Consider the following 23,982-nt stretch of genomic DNA (forward strand, 5'->3'; position numbering starts at 1 on the left):
GCAAACAGCAGCAACACTGCAGCAACCAGTGTGATATTGAAGTCTCCTCAGTCATTACAACCATCTTAATATCCCCAGGAATTTAAATTTAGGATGAAATAAGATTATATTAATATATAAAAATCAAGATGACAGTGGATGCTCCCGAAAGACTTGATTTAATATTACCAAGCCATAAAAAAACCCTGAAGTCTTATGAAACAATTGCAGATGTTTCATGGAAACATGCTTTCAATTATTAGGCTACAGTGCAGGTGTAATGATATTTGGGGTCCAATTTGGTTTTTTTATTATATATGTGAGATATACCTGTGCTTCCTGAAAAGCAGCTACAACACATATTACCCCCTCAAAAACAAACAAACAAACAAACAAATAACAAAAAAACCTTTAAAAATTAAGTTAATAGAGCAGTATACATGCCCTCTAAGTGTCCCAATTTGTCAGGGACAGTACCAATTCATCCTCTTGTCATCCCACTTTTTTCAGCTGCTATTAAAATGTTCATTTCTCTTGTCTTCTACCACATGTTCCCTTTGTCCTCAGCTTACTTCAACTGATGCAAACTGAATTCAAATGCACAAAAATTTTGCACTCAATTAACTCAGGAGGGGGAGAGGAGAAAGAGATATAATCTTGTCTTTCCCTGCAAGCTCAGGCAAAAATAAATGGCTGCACAGTCTCCAAGCTTGTGTGTTCTTCCTCATGAATAATTTTTTGCCACTGTTGCTACATTCCCACTGGGCTATAAAACGAATCAAGAATCGAATTACGTATAGGAACATCTTTCCCATTTGAACTTGCATTCCATCCTAGTTTAAGGAAAAATCATTCCTATTTGAATTCGCGTTCGATCCTACTTTGATCGATTTCTCTAGCAAAAACCCGAATCAGGTTATCCTGACACCACTTTTCCAGCGGTTCTTTTGCAAGGGATTGTGTCCGATCCGGGGTAAATTAATGGGAATGTCGGGTGTCCAATTCAGGTATTTTGGGATTGGAGGACCAATGTGAAAGGGGCTGGTTTGGGGGTGTCACCAGCTTTGTTCTCATTTCTGGCATTCCCGGTGCCATTTTACCATTCGCGTAGCCTTTCCTCAGTGGTGCGGGAAACAACTGCATGTGTAGCAGGTCCACAGCTAGACTGGGGCAAGGGGGCCCCAAAGAGAGGGAAACAGAGAAACTTAGGCTGTATTTACACTGGAGAAATCTCCCGGTTTGACCCTGCTTTCATTCTTTCCTGGCTCTAGGCTATGGAATTCAGGGAGTTGGACTGACAACAAACTCCAGCTCCCAGAATGCCATAGCCTTGAGCCAGGATGCTTAAAAGCAGTGCCAAACCCGGTGATTTCTTCAGTGTAGATACAGCCTCAGTCAGTCTCTCTCTCTCTGGTGCCCTGCCTGCCCCTCCTGGGAGGTGGAGTTTGTTGTGGGACACACACACACACACACACACACACACACACACACACACACAGGAAGACCTTTGCATCTGAATTGGATCTCCTCTTATTCTTCCTCCTCCCCTCCTCCTCTTTCTCCCCTCTTCTTTCTCTTCTTCCTTCCCTCTTCCTCCTCCTCCTCCTCTTCCTCCTCCTCCTCTTCTAACTCCCCTCTTCTTCCTCCTCCTCTTATTCTTCTTCCTTCTCCTCTTTCTCCTCCCGTCTTCTTCCTCCTCTTCTTTTTTATCTTCTTTCTCCTATTCTCCTCCTCCTCCTCTTCCTCCCCCCTTCCTCCTCTTCCTCTTGTTGTTGTTGTGTGCCTTCAATTCCTTTCGGATTTAAGGTGACCCTGCAGAGTTCCCTTGGCATAGTTTCTTCAGGGGAGGTTGCCTTTACCTTCACCTGCGAGGCTCAAAGAGTGTGTGTTGCCCAAGGTCTCCCAGTGGGTTTGAATGGCCAGTCTGTCTCCTCGCATTTTCTAGCTACCAAGCCAGCCGCCTCTTCTTTCCCCCTTCTTCTTCTTCTTCTTCTTCTTCTTCTTCTTCTTCTTCTTCTTCTTCTTCCTCCTCCTCCTCCTCTTTCTCCTCCTCCTCTTCCTCCTCTTTTTCTTCCCCTCTTCCAATCACAGTGAGGCCTAGCTGCCCAAGAGCTCAGGTGCTTCAGCGATCCATTGACCGCAAAAACAAAACAAAAACAGAAAAACAGGTTTGAAAGACGCAAATGAGAATGGGGAACAAAAACAGCCCACGTCAAAATGCACTGTAGCAACTGTCGTCGCTGTGACGTCTAATCGCCTAAGCGCTTGATTGACAGCTTAAAAAAGAAAAGAAAAAACAGTTCAAGACAGGCAATGGGAACAGGGAACAAAAAAGTCCACGTCAAAATACAAATGAGAAATATCAATGGGAACGAGAACATATCAATGGGAACAAGAAAAACCGAGTCCGTTTGCTCCCTTTTGTAATGGGAACGATGGATGTGATTCGAATACAACTTGGGAACTTGATCCGAGCCAGACTCGCAGCAAGATTTGTTGCTTTATAGCTCAGTAGGAATAGGGCCTATGACTCCACTCTGATATTACTTGGCCACATGTGTCCCAGTTTTCATCTCTGAAATGGATGGTATGAATTTGTGCCACTGCATTTTACTACTAGGGAAGGGGGGGGGGATTTACCATCAACCACACTGCAACAGTGGAGCATCATCCAGCAAATGGATGGATCCAGAGACAAGCAAAGAGTGCCACAGCCTTTACTCTCTCTCTCTCGCTCTCTCTCTCTCTCTCTTCCTCTGTCTCTTATATTGGTAACAATATTTTTACTCCCTTTCCTATTAGCCCCCAGAATGAGAATTCCCATTAAAGGTGGTGACCCTCCCCCACCACAAAAGTTTTTAATCAGTGTTTTGAAGACTGTTGTTGGTAACTGCCCTCGAATTGACCCTGACTCATGGCAACCCTGTGGATGAGACATCTCCAAGACCCCCTGTCCTTCACTGCTTTGCTCAGGTCCTACAAACTCAGGCCTGTGTTGAGGGCATGGCGTTTAGATGACACATGCCCTGAACACAGCCTGAAGCTGTGCCAAGGCCACACACCAATAAAAAAGAACCCATTCCTTCCAGCAGCCCAGTTTAGGATTGCGCCAGCAGCCTGGATTGAGACAAGGCACATGCGGTTGCTGTGGTCCTGGTGTGAATGGTGCCAGCACGGTCTTGTGCCTCTCCTTTGGGCCCGTATGTTTTGGACCCCTATGATCTTATCATAAGGTTATTTACATGTCTGACAAAGAATGTTCTGACAACTCACATCTTTAAAAGTAATAGTGAACATAGTATCCGTGAGTTTAATGTACTGGAGAATGATGGAGAGAAGGTTGTATGTGCCAAATAGAAACTGATGAGATGATTCCTTTCAGATAAGACAGCTCTTTCCACTTTTGAAAGGAAAAACCTTACACTGGGAGGTAATTGCTAGGACACTCTGTTTTAAGTTGGCCTTTTTACCAAAAGCCAAGCACAGAATAAATAAATAGAATTTCCCCCCACAATATGACTCTTGTTTAGAGCAAATAATGGACACCCACATTTCTCCTTTGATTCATGTCATTCTGCACCCTGTATTATATCATCCAAGTAAGGAGTTAAAATTCGCTGCTTGGGAGATCACTGATTGATTGATTTTTATCTGTGAGGAAAACATCTTAAAGGAGAGCAATTGAAGGAAGAGTACTAGAAGCTGAGGACCATCCGTTATAGAAATTCCAGTACTACATTTTCTAGACAATAAAAGAAATGATTCAGCAGGGGACCCAAAAACTTTGAACTTTTAGTGTTACAATAGAGAAAGCAGGCAAAAGATATAGTTCTGGTACTTTATAAATGATTTCTTACAATAGCTAACTATACTATTCAAGACTGAAGGGTGCATAGAAAGAGCTTAGGGCACATTGTCATGAATCAAGATTGGAATCAGCTATGGAGAATTAATTCAGCTATGGAGAATTAATTAATGTAGATGCACCCTAAATTAATTAATTTAGGGTGCATCTATACTATAGAAATAATGCTGTTTGACTCCACTTTAACTGCCATGTTTGTTTGTTTGTTGAGTTTATTTATGTTTGGGGGATATCTCTGAACTCTTTATACCAAAATATGATCTGAACAATATCTCAACAGAATTTACTGACAATGTAAGAAACAGATTCATACTACTAAGCTCAAGAAACAGAACTATATGGAGAAGCTAAGGATATATAATAAGGAGAACAATATTTTTAACAGTACTGCAGCAAGAAAGGATGTAAATCTCCATGTAGGGACAGAGGATTGATCTAATTTAGATTCAAAGTGAGTTATGTTGGTGATTGCTCTGATACAAATTAGTGGCCTATGTCTGGTACTACAATACTGAATGCTACAGAAAAAGATACTGAAATGTAATATATTCTCATAGCATATAGTGCCTATAGTCTTCAATCCTTGGGCTGGAAAACCTGAAGATGTCTAGTAAACCATACTGTAGCAGATAATCTTAGAAGGCAGGAATGGAGGTGGCTAACTTTGGGTCCACAATCATGCTGAAACCCCCACAAATAATCACAGAAGCATTTTTGAATTTATTTAACTTATCAAGAGCCCAATGTACAAATTTGTGTTGCCCTGAATTTGGCATTAAATAGAAGAAAGTATACCACTGCCTACTCAAGCTACATTTTAGAAAAAATAAATCTACCATTGGGATCTGCCATCAAATTAACTACTATGAACAGTAGACTTTGCTGAGAAAACAGAGAGTTCATGGTACTTGGAGGACCCAGAGGCTTCAGACTGTTGACTAAATAGTCTATAGTTTTTTGTGGGTTTTTCGGGCTATGTGGCCATGTTCTAGAAGATTTCCTTCCTGACGTTTTGCCAGCATCTGTGGCTGGCATCTTCAGAGAATGTTTGCCTGGAAAAAGTGGGTCTATATATACTGTGTGAGCCTGAAAACCCCACAAAAAACCATGGATCTGACCTTGAAAGCCTTTGACTTCACAAATAGTCTATACTTAAAATAGCAATTCCCCTCTTTCTGTGATGTACCTTCTGAAAACAACAATATCTGGCTTAATTTACTTTAAGATGAGATGGGTAAAGAGCAGCCCACAGCCCACATATACCTCTGGACCCTATTTTTACAATCTGAAACTCTCCACTAGTCCTTAAAGCCCTCTAACCTGCCTTAATCCCCCCTTTTTTTTAATGCTGCAGTTTTCAGGCATTTTTTTCACCTGAAAAGCACAGGGATGGTCCCTAAAACATGAAGAAGAAAAAAAGATTGCTACATAGAAAGCCCTCCTACCTCTATTTCTATCAGAGTCCTTCTCAAACTGATGATAGGATGTGATGTGACATTACTTCTGGTCACCATTCTGGGAAGATCTCTGTTGAAAATATAGGTATTTGGAAGCACCGCTGATGGAATGCAACCCACTGTGAGGTTGGAGGGGAGGAACGGGTCCCTAGATACTATGCTGTTGTCCACCCTGCTATAACAAATATATCATCCAATCAGAAAACAAACATTTATCAGGGGGGCTACATCCCCCATTGAAAGGACATATTAATGTTTTTAAAAAAACAGGGCTAGATACCATTTACTACAATAAATTTAAGAAAATAGGTGCAATGACATATCATATAAACAAACAGAAAACTATAAATAATCTGCTATCAGGAACATTCCCCTAGCAGTATTTAGTTACCATGGCAATATGGGCCTATTACATGGCTAGAAGATGGCAGAAAATCCATCTCAGACTATGGTAGGCTCACACTTAAACCCATTATCTGAGGAGAAATACACACTTCAGTGTCATGTACATCCAATCCAACCTACTTATCATTTTGGAAGTATTTCTCAAACAGGAAACAAGGTGAACACATCAGGGAAGATAGTATTTCTTAATTGTATGGTCTCAAATGAATGAGTTCAGAGCAGTATAATCTTCTAAGTAAAAATCCTGATGAATATCCAGGATTTGGTTTATTACTGTGTTAAGCTTCACTTTTCCCCCTTGGCTCCAGGTACAATCTTTATCTTCTCTCTTTGACTTGGTCCCTGGATCTGTGTCTGGCTCAGTTTGAGGAAGAGAAAATGTCACCAAGGTCTTTTAGTAGTAAACTTGAGAGCAGGAAAATGTTAAATGCTTTTTGCCATTGTGATTAATAGAAGCTGAAATACAGATCTGCCACTTTTATTTCATATTGTTATTGCTTCCCTTCAGGTTGTTTCCAATGGCAACAACCAATGGATGATAGCTAGAGCAGATCAGACTCAAACTTTCCCTGGAATCAGAAATTATTAAACTGGGGCTGTTGTATTTTGTCCCTATTGCGAGAAGACAAGACTCAATAGAAAAAGACTATAATGCTTGGTAAAGTGGAGGGCAGTACGAAAAGGGGAAGACCACATATCAGATGGCTAGACCTAATCAGAGAAGCCATGGCCATGACTCTGCAGGAACTGAGCAGGGCAGTTGAGGATAGGGTGACTTGGAGGTCTCTTATTCATAGGGTCTCCATGGGTAGAAGTCAACTTGAAGGCAGTTAATAATAAAACTCTCAATATAATGTTCTCATACATTTGTGTAAGATCATTGAGTAATATAGTCAGAAGCACTAAAGGATTTTCTTTGTCTGCAGACTCTGGAATTCCATGGACTGTTAAACCCTAACACTGACTGTCATTTTCCAAGTCTTCCGATTTAAGTTGCAGGTTTTTACTGGCTTTTGAGAGGGTAGTTATTTTTGCCTGATGCTTTATATCCCAAGAAGTACTTCACTAGTAGTTTTTGCTATTTTTGCCGGGTTCCACGACAGTGCTAATATGGAGGACTGTAAGGGCTGAAGCGCTGTTGAACATTTATTTGTTAGCTTTTGATGAATTACGGACTTACCTTCCACCCCAATATGGACTGCATTTTCCCACTTCTTAATCCTTCTGTTGCAGTCTGCACAGAATTGTTAAGATACAAATAGTGATACTTCTAAGAAAAAGTCATTTTTAATACAAATTTGAATTGATTGAGGCAGGGAACTCAGGACCTAGGCAACCATTATCATTGGGGCCATAATCTCCATAACTTCAAATTATTATTTATATATTTAGATGACCATATCAAGAGACATCCTTGGAGGAGGGGGGATATTGTCCTCCAGATGTTTCTGGATAACATATTTCACGAGCCCTTACTCTTCACTGTGCTGGCTTGGGCTGATGGGAACTGTCTGCCAAAAACATCTGAAGGGCCACTGTTGCCCTCTTTATCCTAGCTCCATGAGACAAGATGTCAAAGTGCACTGTAGTTTCCAAACAAGAGAGCTTCATTCAGTAAGATCTAAGACTGGAACAGTTTACTTCCAAGCTCCTACAATACATCCCTCATTTAATTTGCTCTTTCATCCCCATAGATAACAGAAACTGGTTTCTAAATTAATGTACAGCTGCATGTTGTAAACATGGGATGTGGTGGCTTAGCAGTTAGGATGCTGAAAGTCGGCAGTTTGAGGCCCAAATGCTGCGTGATGGAGTGAACTCCTATCACTAGTCCCGGCTTCTGCCAACCTAGCAGTTGGAAAGCATGTAAAAGTGCAAGTACGTACCACTCTGGTGGGAAAGTAACAGTGTTCCATGCAGTCATGCTGGCCACAGGGCCAAGGGAATGTCTTTGACAATGCTGGTTCCCTCGGCTTAGGAGGTTAGGGATGAGCACTGAGCACTGCCCCTTATATCAGATACAACTAGACAAACTTGTCAAAAGGGAAACCTTTACCTTTCCCTATTGTAAAATGCCCAAATAATCTGCAGTTATAATTTTGCTTTCTTGTTTTGCTTTTTGAGTTCCAGTTCTAAAATATTGTTTTCTAACGTACTATATGCGTACTTTGCTCCAATTAAATCTGGCATGACATGCAAACCCTGCTGTCAGATGGAGAAATGCAAGTTATGTAAGTGAAATTTATTCACATTTGGAATAGTGGCAGTACTGTACTTTATAAATTTAGATTATATAAATAAACCATTCCATGTAGAAATAATGAATAAATAATGAATATTTAAAAGTTTACAGTGGACAGTCTGCAAGAGATGCCTAGTCAAATCTCTCACTCCAAAACTAACCATAAGCCTGGATTCATAGCCTGACCCTCCCACATTTTGTGACCTGGTGACATGCTGCTTTATAAAAATGTTGTACAGTAATAATAGACAATAATAAAATTCTGTTAAAAAGAAATGAGATTATTTAATTTAAATCAAGGGAAAGGTTGATTTCATTTAGTCTCTTTAATTGTTAAGGAATTCCAAATGACTGATTTTTTTTCTCCTGGGAGGAAAAGGTGCACCTGTTAAACTACAATACAACAGTACATGAAATGCTATTTAACATTTTTATATAGCACTTTTATCTTCAAAGAGCTTTACAAATGCAAAATAATTAACCAGCCAAATAAGTGGGTAATATCTTCCTGACTGTAGACTAAGCATCCTCGTCTGCTTCATACCTTTCAGAGAAGCACCCCCAGAGTTCTCTGGTTCCTGATCTCACACTCTTTAATTTAAGAAAGACATGTAAAGAATAACTGTCAGAAGATATTTCCATTTCAAGAATTAGAAATTCACGGCCCAGTCTTTAAAACAAAACAAAACAATTTGAATCTACATTAAACCATCATTAATGAAAGTTAATTAACAAAATTAATGAAAGCCTACCCCCTCTTATGACTATGGTCCAAAACACACTGCAGAAATAATCCAGTTTGAGACTGCTTTAACTGCCCTGGCTCAATGCTACGGAATTCTGGGAACTGTAGTTTTGTGAGACATTTACCCTTCTCTGTTAGAGAGCCTCCGGTGCCACAATAAATTACTTTCCCCAAGATCCCCTACCACTGAGCCAGGGCAGTTAAAGTGGTCTCAAACTGGATGATTTCTGCAGTGTGTTTTGGACCACCAATTTCTTCATTGTTAAGTATAGTATGTCAGTCAGAGTTAAACTATGACGAGAGACCCCAGTTATGAACGTCTAATTTCTTTAAAGTTAGGTCCATATATTGTACCAGAAAGATCTTTTTAAAAGCACAGATTTTTTTCTTTAAAAAAGCACAGAGCTTGCTGACCAGCAAAAAGTGTTCCTATTCCAGAATAAAAAAAGAAGATCAAAAAGTAAACTTCCAATGGATAGACAGCTAACTGCTGATGTCTGAAAGCTTGGTTTCGGCAAAACCTCGAGATTTTTTATATATAGGTTTATTTCAACAATAAACATACTACGAATAGAAATCTACATTATTAGAATGGACAGCAGATTATACTATAACAGACTTTTATCTGACTACAAAAGAGTCTAAAATGGGTGAAAGAGAAAGAAATGAACTATCTGGTTATAGTGTGTGGTTGGCACAAAGCAACCGAAGAAGGAAGTATGTCCTGGCATTCCAAGATCTTGTTTCTGAAATATTGAAAAAGAAGTGGGAATTCAAATCATTCATATACCTGTCCCAATCAGTAGGAAATAGAGACAGAAGGGGTTTCCGCTTTAAAGAAATTATCATGCATAACAACACATTTCAGATGTTAGATATTTGTAGGCACTAGACATTGTGATTCCTAGAGAACTGAGACAACATTCACAAGAAAGAAAACCCAGCATCATAACTGGACGCAGATGATAAAGGCTGTGAATGAAAAATAGTTCTGAAGAAGTAGAACCTAAAATGCCTTGAATGTTTTTCAGGATTTTCAGATCATCAATCTCAATCCTCTTGTCACTTGACTAGATCTACAACATAATTCTTCAATTTGAACTGCCATCTTCAGTCTTTTGTTTCCTGTCCGTACAATATATCACTTGATCGCCTTGTTGACTGCTTGCATTTTATCAACTGTCACTTTTTAAAACAACTCCAGTACGACCTGTGTACCCTGTCTTTTCCTCTTTTTTTTACTATAAATGTACTAATGATAAACTAGAAATTAGTCCACCTACCTACTTACAAACTGCTTAAGGTTGCGTTCTTACATATATTCTTATATATGCATGTTTCCATGTTCAGACTAATAGCCTTAATCGACCAAGACACCAAGATTTTAATATCTTATACATTAGTCCACTTTACCTTTAAATGCACAATGTTTTGTAATCATCTAATCATGTTAAATCTTTAACACTATGATATCTTGAATATCAGCAAAATATAAATATGTATCATGTGCTCTAAAGTCTAAATTTAATTGAGGAATGCCTAAATGATGAACTTAAACGTGAAGTTTCCCTGTGTTACTCCAAAGAAGATCAGCATGTTTTATTCTGACAGCCAATTTACTTTTGTGGACAAGCTCTTTTACTCTTGGTTGTGTTCCACATATTGTGTATTTTTGTTGTTGTTATTGTTAAATTGGTTGTTATTTTCTTCTAGGTTAATTAAGATCCAACAATATGTAATTACCTACTTCAAAGAAAATGTAGAGCTAGAGGAATTAAATTTATATAAAATTCAAACAGCTATGTAGCATATCAATGCATGTTTTTATGAAAACAATGACACAAATTCCAAACTCCTTGCTAGAATGGCTAAAAAAAAAAAAAAAGGGGGGGGGTCAGAAAACAAATTCATTGCAGATCATTTCATGGTATGTTAAAACCCCAGGTAACACCAAGGAATTTTGTGAGTTTTATTCCAAGCTTTTATTCAAAAGAAACTATACCTACTTTTAACACTAATGAATTTATCTGATCTCTTAATATTAATCAGCCTATTACTGAAAATGGATTTAAAGATATTATTTCTAAATTGAAGCCAGATAATCAGGGGAATAATATAAAACAGTGTTTCTCAAATGGTGGGGGTGGGACCCCCCCTCCAGGGTCATGTGAGAGTTGCTCAAGGGGGTGCCCTGATGACTCCTTCTCCTCTTCCCAAACCTGTTCTGTCCTGGAGGGGAAGAGAAAGGCAAAGAGGGTGCTTGGAGCCTCTGCCTGAAGGAGGAGGAGAGCTATTTCCTTATAAAATGTTAAAATATTAATATACATGAATGTCTGAATGAAAATACACACACTATACAAACAAAATATTTTTATTCAAATACGACTTTGAGTGGGAGGGAGGTGATGTCCACATGTAGATGTGAAGGGCGTCACAAGGATAAAAACCTTGAAACTAGTGATAAAAAATCTTTTATCATGAACTTGCCCTTCTCAACTAATTAAGCTATGTAATGAAATAATAGATTTAAATTATTTTCCATAAATTTGGCATATTCCAAGGATCATTACCATCCTCAAAAGAGATGAAAATAGCCTGCATGTTTCCACGTTCAGACTAATAGTTATCAAGACACCAGCATTTTATTATCCACAACCAGGATCAGCACCTTCATTACAAACTATATTAATTCAGATCACATTGGTTTCATGCCAATTCGAAAACTCCCTGATGCCATTTGAAGGTTACTGAATGTGGTGTTTCATTTAACCTTTTCGAAAACCCCATTAACTTTTATGTTTCTAGATACTTTAGAACCCTTCAACAGTATGGGATGGAATTACCTCTTTGGAGCCCTAAAAATATGAACTTTGGCAGCAAATTTGTGAGAATTCGAGAAACTCTCTACTCCTATTTTCTTGCACAGAAGCACTAAGCAAAGCTGTTCACTCTCACTGTTATTGTTTACTTTGTCAATTGAACCCTTGGCCAATGTAATTAGGGATAATATGGACATCAGTGTCTCCAAAATGAATAATCACCAGCAAAAAATAGTCTATTTGGAGATGATGTTTTAACTTTCCAACATAATCTGGAAGAATCCTTCCTGGCGCTGAAGGCCGGATATCTTTGGATATCTTTAATGCCCATGCTGGCATTAGGATAAACTACTAAAAATAAAAATGATTATTTCTCAATGCTTCAGTAAAACAACAGGCTGAATGGCAAAAAATGACAAATTTACTATTGAACCCTTTGGGATACATATTTAAGTATCACAATAACTGAACACTTAAACCAACTTATTCCTAGAAATTATAATCAAACCACCAATTGGATGAGATCTAAAGTTAAAATTTGGAAATCCTTAAAGTTGTCAGTGTTGGGTAAAATAGCTTGTGTGCTTTTCTGAAAATGCTTTAAATGCCACTTTTACCAAATTTAAAATCTGGCAATCCCAGATGTTGAACTGTATTTTGCTGCATTTTAACTAAAGCAAATAACACATATTATTGCCCAGGACCCATCTACCAAATCAGGAAATCCAGAATTTTGAGACCACCTTTCAAAAGACTTCACTCTCATTTTTTTACTAAAAGAACTAGACTGAAATATTCAAAGTCAAAAATATCCAAAGTCCTTGGCTGAAAGCATCACTAAAAGCTGGAATAAATTAATAGCCAAGAACACTTTTCAGATAGGATGTGAATAATCTGTTGGTATATAAGGCAATATGTTACATTAATAAACTCATAATTTTTAAAAAGAACAGTATGGGTCATGGAGATCCATTGATGTTCAGTCCACGGATCACTAGTCTACTGATGCGGCAGGCCTACTGTACCTGAAAGCAGTCAAGCTATCCAGGCCCCTAAAACAGAAAATTCCACAGGTGTATCTCCCCATTCCTTACTGTAATTATACAACAGAAGCAAAAGTAACTAACAACCTGCAGTCCTTTTGAAATGCCAGAGACAGCTGTCTTTCTTTAAAGAGTTGCAATGTAACTGATTTCCCATCCACCTTAATAAAAAAAATCAGCCCAATTAACGTTCACTACAAGCATACAACAGGTTCAGGCTCACATCAAAACAGACCTAGCCATAAGAATAGTGCATGCCCCCTGTTTACACTGATAAACCATGTGGTTTTATTTGCTGTTGTTTTGTTACTGTTTTTTTTTAAATGTAACATAAAAAATGTAACATTTTAATCCCCTTTTACTGCAAGTTACTTAAGCCGCAAAAGCTTTTTTTCTGCTCAGGAAGAAGTAAATATAGCAGTAAATATGTAATTAATAGTATGGCAACATTTTTATGTGGAAATATGTGACAAAATGTGGGTCCTCTTTGGGAACCACTATGCTATGAACTCAATGCACTCAAACGTTCAAGAACCTCATACAATATTCACTGAAGTGACTCAAAGATGTACAGCAACAATGGTTGCTAAATTTTGCCTTTGTTTAATCAACCAGCTTTTTTAAAAAAATTTTTTTAAGGGAATAAGAGTCACTCAAAACTGACAGAATAGACAAACACTGTTAACCAATTATTAGTGTTAATTCTTCCCGGAATGTTAAAAAATAATTAAGAAGTAGTGCTAGAAATAAGTTCAATTTTCTTTTGTCACTGTTGTCACATCCCTTGTAAACAGCAATCAAGGCAATACATCCTGAATGGGTTGTATTTGTGTTACTTAAAGAGAACCAGTCTACTGAAGTTACTGACAACTGAAAAGGGACTTCATTGGGGTGACGTCCAATAGCTCAGACTCGTAAGGCTATATGTATGAAGCACAAAAAGAGAGGTGAAAACAAGAACTGAGCCTTGAACACAGTATTCTTTTGACTCTCTTGGGAATCCCAGTACTACAAAGCTCTAAATTCCTTAACACAAGGGATCATGTTCATCGTTTACAACAGTGCAGCTGGGCCTACGTCCAGGTAGCCTGCTTGTCTAACCTTGATGAAATACCGGCGCCACCAGGTAACAGTAGTGGTCAGAGAGCCTGTCAGGGGCTTGTAACTGAAGACCAAAAAATGAAATTAGCACACTGCTTTAGCCAAAGGGCTTCTTTCTGCAACAGGCAATAACTCCAAGATACAGACCAGACAGACAAAAGCCAAATCGTTCTACTCAACCCCATATAGTAATTGCTGAATTATGGCTTTTTAAAAACACTGTGATATGGATTTTTAAAAAAAACAACTGAAATTTCTACCACGCACTGTACAAAAATAGGTAACTTAGTGTCTTGAGAAAGTAGTACCCATCAGAAAAGAGAAAGACTAAAAACAGCACCATCTTTTCTTGGTTTTATGAAATAACTCATCATCATCATCATCATCATCATCATCATCATCATCATCATCTATTTTTAAAACCTACAATTAAAATAATTTTAAAAACAGCTTTAAAACAGTACAGCTAAAAGCAGTAGAGCACCCTGGTAAAAGCACAGTAGAAAAACAAAAACAAAAAAAGAATTATTGAAAGCCTGTCAGAATAAGTCCTTGCTTGCTAGCAGATGGAAAGCAAAAAGATCTCCATTCTATCTTCCCTACAATGGGAATTTCAGAGTCTAAGAGCAGCCATCATGAAAGCCACGTCTTGTGTCCCTACCAGACTGCCCTGTCTGGGTACTGGGACTGCGAGAAGGGCCTTATGTGAAGATCTCAGGCCCCAAGCAGGCTCCTATGGGAAGACAAAAGTACATATTTATATAACAGTTTGGTCACCCTAGCTGATTAATATTATGCCTAACTTCTATACAGTACACATAGCTCTGGCAGCAAGGTTAAAAGGGGTACAAGCTCCAAACTTCCAAAAAGAAAAGAAAAAACAGGGAAGTGCAAGATGGATGGGATGGGATTCTGAGGGGTCACAAGCATTCCTAGTGAGAAGTGGTATTATCTCCCACTGCAAGCAAAAGCAATTGAGCATTGGCAAGCCATGGTTCCATGGATCTCCACCTTATGGTGTCAGGCACTACTTTCTGGCTTTGGATGAAGGTCATCAGAAAGCTAATTTAAACCAGCCTCTAAGTACTCTGCCTTTATCATCAGAATTAAATGTTGTGATAATGTAGCAAGCCAGCATGGCATGAAGTGGTTTGAGTGTTGGACTAGGACTCTGGGAAACCAAGGTTTGAATCCCTGCTCAGTCATGGAAACTAGTTGGGCGACCTTGGGCAAGTCATACTCTCTCAGCCTCAGAGGATGGCAGAGCAACCCCCCTCTGAACAAATTCTGTCAAGAAAACCCTGTTATAGGGTTTGCCTTAGCGTCACACCATAAGTCACAAATGACTTGAAGGCACATAACAATAACAGACTGTTGAAAAGGCAAAGAGGATGGGGAGAAGGAATCAAAGGGGCAAAACAGACCACCCCAAAGGAGTGGCTCCACACCGCCCCTTTCAGCACTGGATCGGGGTTGCAGCAACTGCACACTGAGGCCCTGATCCGGTGCTTTGCTGGCTCTAAAGAAGAGGACTTTTAAGGGGGTAAACTAGACTGATGACATCAAAGTATATCCTATGGGAAGGGAGTCAGTCTTTATTTAAACTATTTTAAAATTGCTCTTCAGTCTAATAGATAGCCGAGTGTTAAAGAATATGCATCAAAACTAAAACAGGCCATAAATATGATACAATAAGACTATAAGCACATTCATAACACTAGCCCCTGTGTTACATAAGGATTTGGGTCCACAGTGCTGAATTCAGCAGGTCTTTGATCGTGGAAATGTGTTTTTGGTACAATACTCTTAAACACAGGGGTAGAATTCAGAGACATAGCCATGTTAGTGTGGAATATCAGTATGCAAAGGGATCTTGTAGCACCTTTGAGACAGTGTGAAAAAAGTTGTAGTATAAGCTTTCATAGACTTGGTCTACTTCCACAGATGCATGCATTCATCCGAGAAAATTGACCCAGGGCCAAAACAGATGGCCCTGAAGGAGTACTTTGATGCTGCCACTTTGATCACTAGATCAGGGCTGTGGCAACCACATGCCATGGGCCTGATCCGGCTTTCTGCCGACCCTAAAAAAAGCAGCAGAAAGCCGCTCCTTTTTGAGCTAGCAAAACGCTGGCTTTTCCTGTGGCATGTGGTATATAAACGCCATGTTGCTGAAGCGCTGTAAAGCTACCCACCATGTGGGTGGACAGCTTCACGGTGTCTTCCTGCCGGCTTGGGGGCATGCGTTGTCTAAATGACACGTCCCCTAGCCACAGGGAAGCCACCTCAAAAGGTCTCTCTGTTTCGTCACCTAGTCTACAAAAGCTTGTGCTACAAATTATTTCACTCAGTTAGTCTCATAAGTGCTACAAGATCCCTTTGCACACTCTTAAACATGTTTACTTAAGCAAATGCGTTGAGGACTATGGCCTTAATACTGATTGCAATCAACACAGGATCATGCAGTGTATCTGTTTTCTCACTTGTTTTTCAAAGTGTATATTCCATTTCTATTTTGCAGCATAGACAATTATGCCACTTTAAGATTCATCCTGTTGCATAAAAAAGTGTGAAATTAAATCCTGAAAACCAGATACTACTGTTTTATTCATATGCAAATGTATATGTATTCAGGCTGCAACCATGTACACACTTACCTTTAAGTCCCATTTAATTCAACAGATCATACCCTGAATAGAGGCACACAGGATTGTGCTGTCAGGGGCTTGGGTGAGCAAACTGTGGCCTGTGGGGCACATACAGCTCCTGGATTCAGCCTTAAGCTCACCAACCCTGTTATCTTAAACCAATGTGATTTTGGGGCAGCACAAAGCTTCATCCCAAGTAGTGCACTCAGTCCTAGGCACCTCATTTTAGGAAGGATACAGACAAGCTGGAGTGGGTTCCAAGAGAAGGGCAACAAGGCTATAGAGAATAAAACATATGAGGAAAGATTGCAGGACCTGCACATGTTCAGCCTGGTGAAAAGAAGACTGTGGGGTGACATGACTGTACTCTTTAAAACTTCAAGGGCTGTCACAGAGAGAAAGAGGCAAGGCTGTTTTTTGCTGCTCCAGAAGGTAGGATCAGGTCCAGTAGTTTGAAATTTCAAGAGAGTAATTTTGACTGAACCTTAAAAGGAACTTCTTGACATTAAGAGCAGTTTGGCAATGGAATCAATTACCTAGACAGCAGTGGTGTGTGTTAATATTGCTAGGGCCCGGTCCAGACGAACATGAAAGGATGCCCTCGTCACGTGTGAGGGGCGGCGCTTCTAGACACCCCTCGCACATGACGAGGGCATCAAAATGGCAGCACCCTGTACAGATGGGTGCCGCCATAGTGATGTGCTGGACGCATTGCATCCGCACGTCACAGTGCCATTATGACGTCGCAAGAAGAACCCGCTTTTTGTGGGTTCTTTTTGGTCTGCGGGGAAATTCCGCGGTCTGGGGGCTACGGCTTCCCCGCGGACCAAAACTAGGCGCTGGGAGACCGTCCTTTTTGGACAGTCTGTCCCATGCCTAGGTTTTCAAAAGAGCAATAAGGGACAGTTGAAATTCATGACATGCAGGGTTGACAATCAGAAAGTAGCTATCAACAACTTCATGTTCTTCTTAAATACCAAATGAAAATACAGTCAGCCCTTCACATCCATGGATTTTTTATCCACGGATTCAAGTATCCACAGCTTGAAAATATTTTTTAAAATTATAAATTCCAAATAGCAAACCTTGATTTTATATAAGAAATACCATTTTACTGTGTCACTGTATTTAATGGGACTTGAGCGTACATGGATTTTGGTATCCTCTGAGGATCCTGGAACCAAACCCCAGACCCCTGTATTGATTTGAGTTAATTTAGCCATGTGTTTTTCTGTAAAATTGTCTACCTCTATAAATTACATGATGCATGCATACTCAGGAGTAGCTGTTCTGGCCATACAACAAAATAAAACATAATACAAAAGCTACAAAAACAAGTGATACCCTTATTGGCCATCCAAAATCCATAAAACACAGAATGCAAGCTTTTGAAGCTTTCCTGGCTTCTTCATCAGGCAAAAGATGTTTTAAAAAATCATACAGAAGGAAGAAAGAGTGATGGTGCTGGAGTCACAGACCTCTAGTTTGTATAGATGTTGTCTCTATTGTATTTGGAGGGATCTCAGTGCAGGCCAAGGGGAAGCCTTAATAAGAGGGAAGTAAGGACTGGGACTTAACTTTGACAACAAAGGTAAAAGTTTTGGTATCGGCTATGGCTGAACTTTACCTATACAGCATCTAAAGGTTTTTCCAGATATAGCTGTACAGAGACTTGAAAAATTCAACTTCCTCTGCCTAATAAAGGGGTCTGTGGCTTCACAAAGGATGGAGACACCCTGGATCCCAAAAAGAATTACTTTTCTGCTGCTAATGGAGTTTAATTTTCATTGCCCTTTGTCTTGGTCTCTGCATGACCAAGGAGTTTATCAGACAAGGGAAATTGGAAGTATAATCCAATGGCAATCCGAACACAATCCTGGGTTTTCACATTATTGCGTGATAGACTGCCACATGCAATTTCAGGCAATAGCAAGCTATTTTCAGGCAATGGGGAATCAGTTTGAACGCAGTTCGAATTCACGTAAATTTGCTGAACTAGCGAATTCATGTGAATGCATTCTGACCCCACTTTCTTTTCATTCGAAATTAAGAGAAATTCCTCCTGTGTGATAAACTCCCAAGAGAAATGTGACTTTGGCCTGGATGGAGATCCCTCCAAACCAACTGAATTACAATAGATACAATATCTACCGTATACAAAATATAGGTCTGTGATCCCAACACTGTTACTCTTTTTTAATTTGTATGATTTTTAAAATATAAACTGTCAACATCTCTCTAATTATAGGTTTATTTTCACAAATAGCGCTCAAATCCTGTAAATGTCACAATTTTGCCACCTCTGATATTAAGAATATTGTATTTATCAGTAAATCATGGATGACCAATAATTGGGCAGATTGGGAAATAGTATAGGAGTGTTACTATTTCTTGTTTTTGCTTTGACTACCTTAAATGGTTTAGTGTTTTTGAAATACTTTTGCATTCTCTTTCCTTCTCCTTAGATAGGGATTTCCTGCATGCAACCCCCCCCATTCAAACTAACCATGTGATTTAGGTACTCCCCCTTTTGGACTAACAGGTATTCTCTCTCTCAAGATTTTCAACTGAACTGTTGGTTTTCCATCTTACTCCTCTCTCAACTTTCTTTGGAAAGATAGTAAGATAAAGATTTCTTTCTACAAGAGCTATTCCTAGCTAGATTAGGATATAGCCCTTTATGTAAATATAGATTAAAGCCATTAATAAACTTTTGTTTGAACTACAAGCTACTTGTGTTGTTTTTGGCGTCAGTCTCAGTTCTTAGGGACATTTCTGCTACACTGCTAATATAAAGCTAGACCTTAACAGGCTTGGCTTTGACATTTTTGATATTTAATATTTTTTGTTTCTTTATCAAAGGCTAAAGCCTTATGAAACTTAAATTACCCTACAGGGTTTGGTCACTTTGCTGCTCGCCTGTTAATTCCAAATCATTTATGAACATGTTTAAAATCCTCAGTCCAACACCTGTTCTTGGGGACATTTCAAGAACTGACCATTTATTTTTGTTCCCTGATTTCTGCTCTTTCACCAGATACTGATACATAAAAATCATCTATAGAAAGAGTTGTAACACATGCTTATTTTAAAAAGAATACATGAAGCAGCATTCCAATTATGGCTCTGACCTATTTTCTAATATTGTGACATAAACTGTATGAATTAATGGTTTCATTAATGCAGGTATTAAACCTGAAAATGCATACAGAGTGATACCACATAAATTTTAACTTTATTATCAGCAGCAAATTTTCTTTTTTGCTTGTTGGATCATGGAAGAAAATATGCTTTCCTAAGCATCAGCCAAGAGCCAAGGGATGATTTATTAAATAAGTGACTTCTTGTAAACATCATTATTTTCCATTTAGGTCAACATCCTTCATGTTCGAAAAGTCACAAATAAGGGAAAAAATTATAGCTTTCCTATTTGTTTTTGGATTTCAAATATAAAATCAAGCATTTATCCAGGAACTGAATATTTCTGAAGATTAAGAGCCACTTAAAAGAAGATGCGAAGAGTGCCGGTTCCATAATGATTCAGCTTTTCAAAATCAGTAAATCAGCGTGCATAAGGATAATGCTGTCTCTCATGCCTCTTTAAGATGGTTTTCAAAATCATTACTCTGATTTTTGTTATTAGCAATGGGAGTATTACTCTTATGCAATTATTTTTAATACTTGAAAACTGTTTCAGTGAATAATTAGAACGTTTACAATCTACTACAATAGTATAATCAATCATATCTACATAGGAAGACTATATCAGAGCTCAGACAGACAACAAATGTACTGCTTTAAAATTATGCTTAAACCTCTCTTTTTTAATGAAAAAAATACCAGTACAGCAAACCTTTTCCTCATTTCCAAACATGGACCCTAATCCAGACAAAGTTATTGAAGCAAAAATCAATGGACCAAGTCAGCTGCAATGAAAGCTGAAGTTCTTTGCACACTTTGCTGGGAATAAACTCCCTTGAAGCAACCAGGCATATTTCTGTGTAAACATGTATGAGATTGTGCACTAACTTGAGACATGTCTCCTGTTTCTTCAACAGAACCGGATGCTCCACAGTTTTTGCTCCACTTGCACAAACTTAGAGCCTAGTGATTTCAATATGATGAATCCTATTGAAGGACTTTATTTTGAACTTTTATGTACTTTTACCTATTTTCATTTTCACAGAGGATCGCTTGAATACTTTTATTGTTATCCTTTGTTTTTCTTATTTGCTATGCTACCAGTACAATATTCAGAATGGCAGAAGTTCCTTCCCCACATCACAAAAAATTCTCTTAATGAAGTAGGTACATATTTTGCCAGAGAAACAAAATACCACCCCTTAACTTATATGAATAACATCTGAACTTCCACATAATATGTTATTACAAACTTTACAGTATTTGCTTACTTTAAGATGCAGCCTATTAGTACTACTCCTGCAATGAAAATTAACAACAGGCAAATTCTTGTCTTAACTACACAAGATGAAGCTGAAAATGGCTGTTGAGATCCCCTTCTTCAATTAAAAAGCCATAACAGAGGCTGCCCAGTTTCAAGCAATATTTTTATAATCAATATGTAACAGAAATTTCAGGAAACTTAAAAATCTAGGATTGGCAGAGCAAGGAATTAGCAAGAGGACCTAGTAATTGAAAATCCATAAGTTTATTTCCAATTGTCGACAAAGGAAAACATTGAACTCAGTGGAATTCAAGTTCCAAAAAGCTGAGACCCCGAACAAGACAAAATGGCTCTTTTTATATTATTCAAGACAAAGAAGCTTCTTCAATACACCTGGTTGGCTAATTACAATTTAAACATACAGAATTCTTACAATCAGAACAGAAATACATGCATACATTAAAACTGCATCATCACTCCTTACCCTCTCCTGTAGGAATTCAGTAGCTTTCCTCCTAACCTTGCTTCTGAATGTCCTTATCTCAGTAGTTTATGTTATGTCTTTTTACTGGTGCCAGCTTCCATCCAGGTCAAGACGCACTCATTATTCCTTTGCTCTAGTTTTTCTAAACTCCAAGCCTTTATTTCAAAAACCATCTCTCTGGCTGACAAAGGTGACTCGCATCTTTCTATAGCTTTTTATTTCAACAAGGAATTTCCACCACATATAGTATAAAGTTATTTATGCACATCAAAAGCTTAGGTTCATAAAGAACCATGAGATCTCAAACAATAAATGATTACATCTATATTCGTGTAATAGCCACCAGAACAGACAACAGGGCAGTGACAGAGTTGTGCATATGCTTGGGTAACAGGTGCAACCATTGGAACTGCCATGATTTCAGGCAGCACAACTCAGGGGCCCCTTGGAAAGAGTAGACCAGCCAGAATTTGGACACTTGGTTTTGGGTTTTTTTTTTGAAGGGGGATTGACATTATACCCACATTCCCCCAGCTCCTTATTTCCCCAGCATGGCCCATCGCAGTGTCAACTGGGGGATTCTGGAAGTTGTAGTTCAAAAAAGTAACAGACCCAAGCTTTGACCCACCTTCCTAGTTTTGTTCGTCAAAAACTCTCACCACCATCCCATCTGGAAAGTGCCATGTGGGGGAAGGCTATATGAGACAGTATCAAAGACAAACCAATTTTCTGCTTCAAAATAAAGCAGCTTCATATATGGGAGTGCAAGAAATGCAGTTAAGGCACATAAACCCATTTTCTTCATATGACTAGAGTCAGCAACAAAAGCACGCTCAGGAGAACACAATTAACAAATTTAAAATGCAGTGCCATGGAGAACTGAACATTGTTTATTCATCTTTGGTATAGTTTTATCTGCTCCTCTTCCACCCAAGAAACTGGAAGCAGCCTAGGACTGTTTGAATTGGTGTGAACGAAGAGCCAGTGTGATGTAGTGGCTTGAGCACTGGACTTCAACTTTGGGAGACCAGGCTCTGAATCTCTGGACAGCCACAAAAACCCAAATGTGACCTTGGGTAAGTCACACTCTCTCAGCCTAAGAATAGATCTTGCCGCTAAAACCCTGAGGAAGTAGACCAAATCTACAAAAGATTATGCTACAACTTCTCCTGCTCAGTCTCAAAGGTGCTACAAGATCATCCCTTTGTGTACTAATAAAACCCTGTGATAGTTCTGCCTTAGGGGTGCCAAAAATCAGAAACCACCTGACAACAAAGCATGGCTGTGAATAAATGAAACCAGTACTGTGTATTTGAACAGATTAATATAGTATGTCAAATGCATCTTTCCTAAAAGACAAGGGAAACAAACAGTGTTTGCTTCACTAGGATTCAAAACACACTACAGAAATAATCCAGTTTGAGACCACTTTAACTGCCCTGGCTCTATACTGAGGAATTCTGGGAACTGTAGTTTTGTGAAACATTTAGCTTTCTCTGTCAGAGAGCTCTGGTGCTACAATAAACTACAATTCCCAGGATTCCCTAGCACTGAGACAGGGCAGCTAAAGAGGTCTCAAACTGGATTATTTAAGCAGTGTCTTTTGCACCCTTGGGACTAACTGAAAGCAGGTGACTATATATGTCCTCACTGCAGAGGGGAGGACATTCTAGAAAAATGGAGGACGTGACAAGATAAAGGCTGAAAACACTCATATAGGTGTAACTTCATGCTTCTTGGTGATGCTCCAAATGGAGGGCATTTTGAGATTCCCCCTGGGCAGAAGGTGGAAATGGAGGCCAAATCCTGGGAAAGGAGGCCCAATAGTCGCCCTGCCTGAAAGAAGCTGGCAGCATGAGCTTTCGTAGACTTGAGTCTACTTCCTCAGGTGCATGTTCACTTTAGTTATATATAAATATTGAGAACAGAAGGCAGGGTGATAAGCATTTTGCCCTTATAAAGGCCCAGGGAGAGGGAAAGGTAACGCATGCGCAGTCTCTCCTCCTAGTCTGTGAACCCTCCCGCAAGTCTTCCACTTTCCTCGCTCTGGCAGAAAGCCTTCAGCCTCTCCCCATTCCTTACCCTTCAACAGCCGCGGAAGCATGTCAACAGCAGCCCTGGGCGCCGCCATCTTGGACAAGCGCATTCAGTCACGTGATTGGGGGCAGTAGCCAATGGAGTTGAGGTCGGTGGCTCCTGGGGCCAAAAGGTGAGTGCGATGGAGGAGGGGGGAGAGAATGCGAGACCGGCGGGACTCCGGAGAAAGGCTTCTCCAGAGCGCATGCGCGCCACACTTTCGCACGGGCGGGCGCAGTGTGGTTGGCGCCTTTTGCAAAAGAACGGAAGTAGTTTCAAAGGATGAGGGAATAATAATAACAACAACAGCAACAACAATAAAAATTCAGTCCTCCCATTATTATTATTATTATTATTATTAAATTATAATCTGGGTGCATTATTAATTTGGGGTTATAATTATTATTATCAATAATTAATAAATAATAAATAATTTAGATATTAATTATTAATATTAATAATTATAAATTCTTAGTAGTAGTAATATTTATTGCTTATTTGTAATAGTATTATGTTTGTTAATTATAATTAGTAATTACAACTCCCAAATTAATAATAATAAGCCACAAATAATAATAATAATAATTAATAATAATAATAATAACAACAACAATAATTAGATTGAACTTTTAGCATCCACTGATTTTGGTATCCATGGGATTCCTGGAACCAAATCACTAATAACTCCAAATTAATAAATAATTAAAAAGAAT

At 38.9% G+C, this 23,982-nt stretch overlaps 1 protein-coding gene across 3 annotated transcripts in view; it reads right to left on the reverse strand.

The window, feature by feature from the left end:
- METAP1D (methionyl aminopeptidase type 1D, mitochondrial) overlaps positions 1-23,394 on the reverse strand; it is a 104,715-nt gene extending 81,321 nt beyond the window's left edge. For all 3 annotated transcript variants that reach the window (XM_089519754.1, XM_089519753.1, XM_089519755.1), the window contains exon 1: positions 23,276-23,394. In XM_089519754.1, coding sequence (XP_089375880.1) covers positions 23,276-23,339 — 64 coding nt within the window. In that variant the 5' untranslated portion in view covers positions 23,340-23,394. The remainder of the gene's footprint in view (positions 1-23,275) is intronic.
- Between the last annotated feature and the right edge of the window lie 588 nt (positions 23,395-23,982).

Source organism: Sceloporus occidentalis, unplaced genomic scaffold, assembly GCF_023333645.1.
Source record: "Sceloporus occidentalis isolate IW3139 unplaced genomic scaffold, rSceOcc1.0.p SCAF_4, whole genome shotgun sequence".
In the NCBI taxonomy this organism is placed as follows: Eukaryota; Metazoa; Chordata; class Lepidosauria; order Squamata; family Phrynosomatidae; genus Sceloporus; species Sceloporus occidentalis.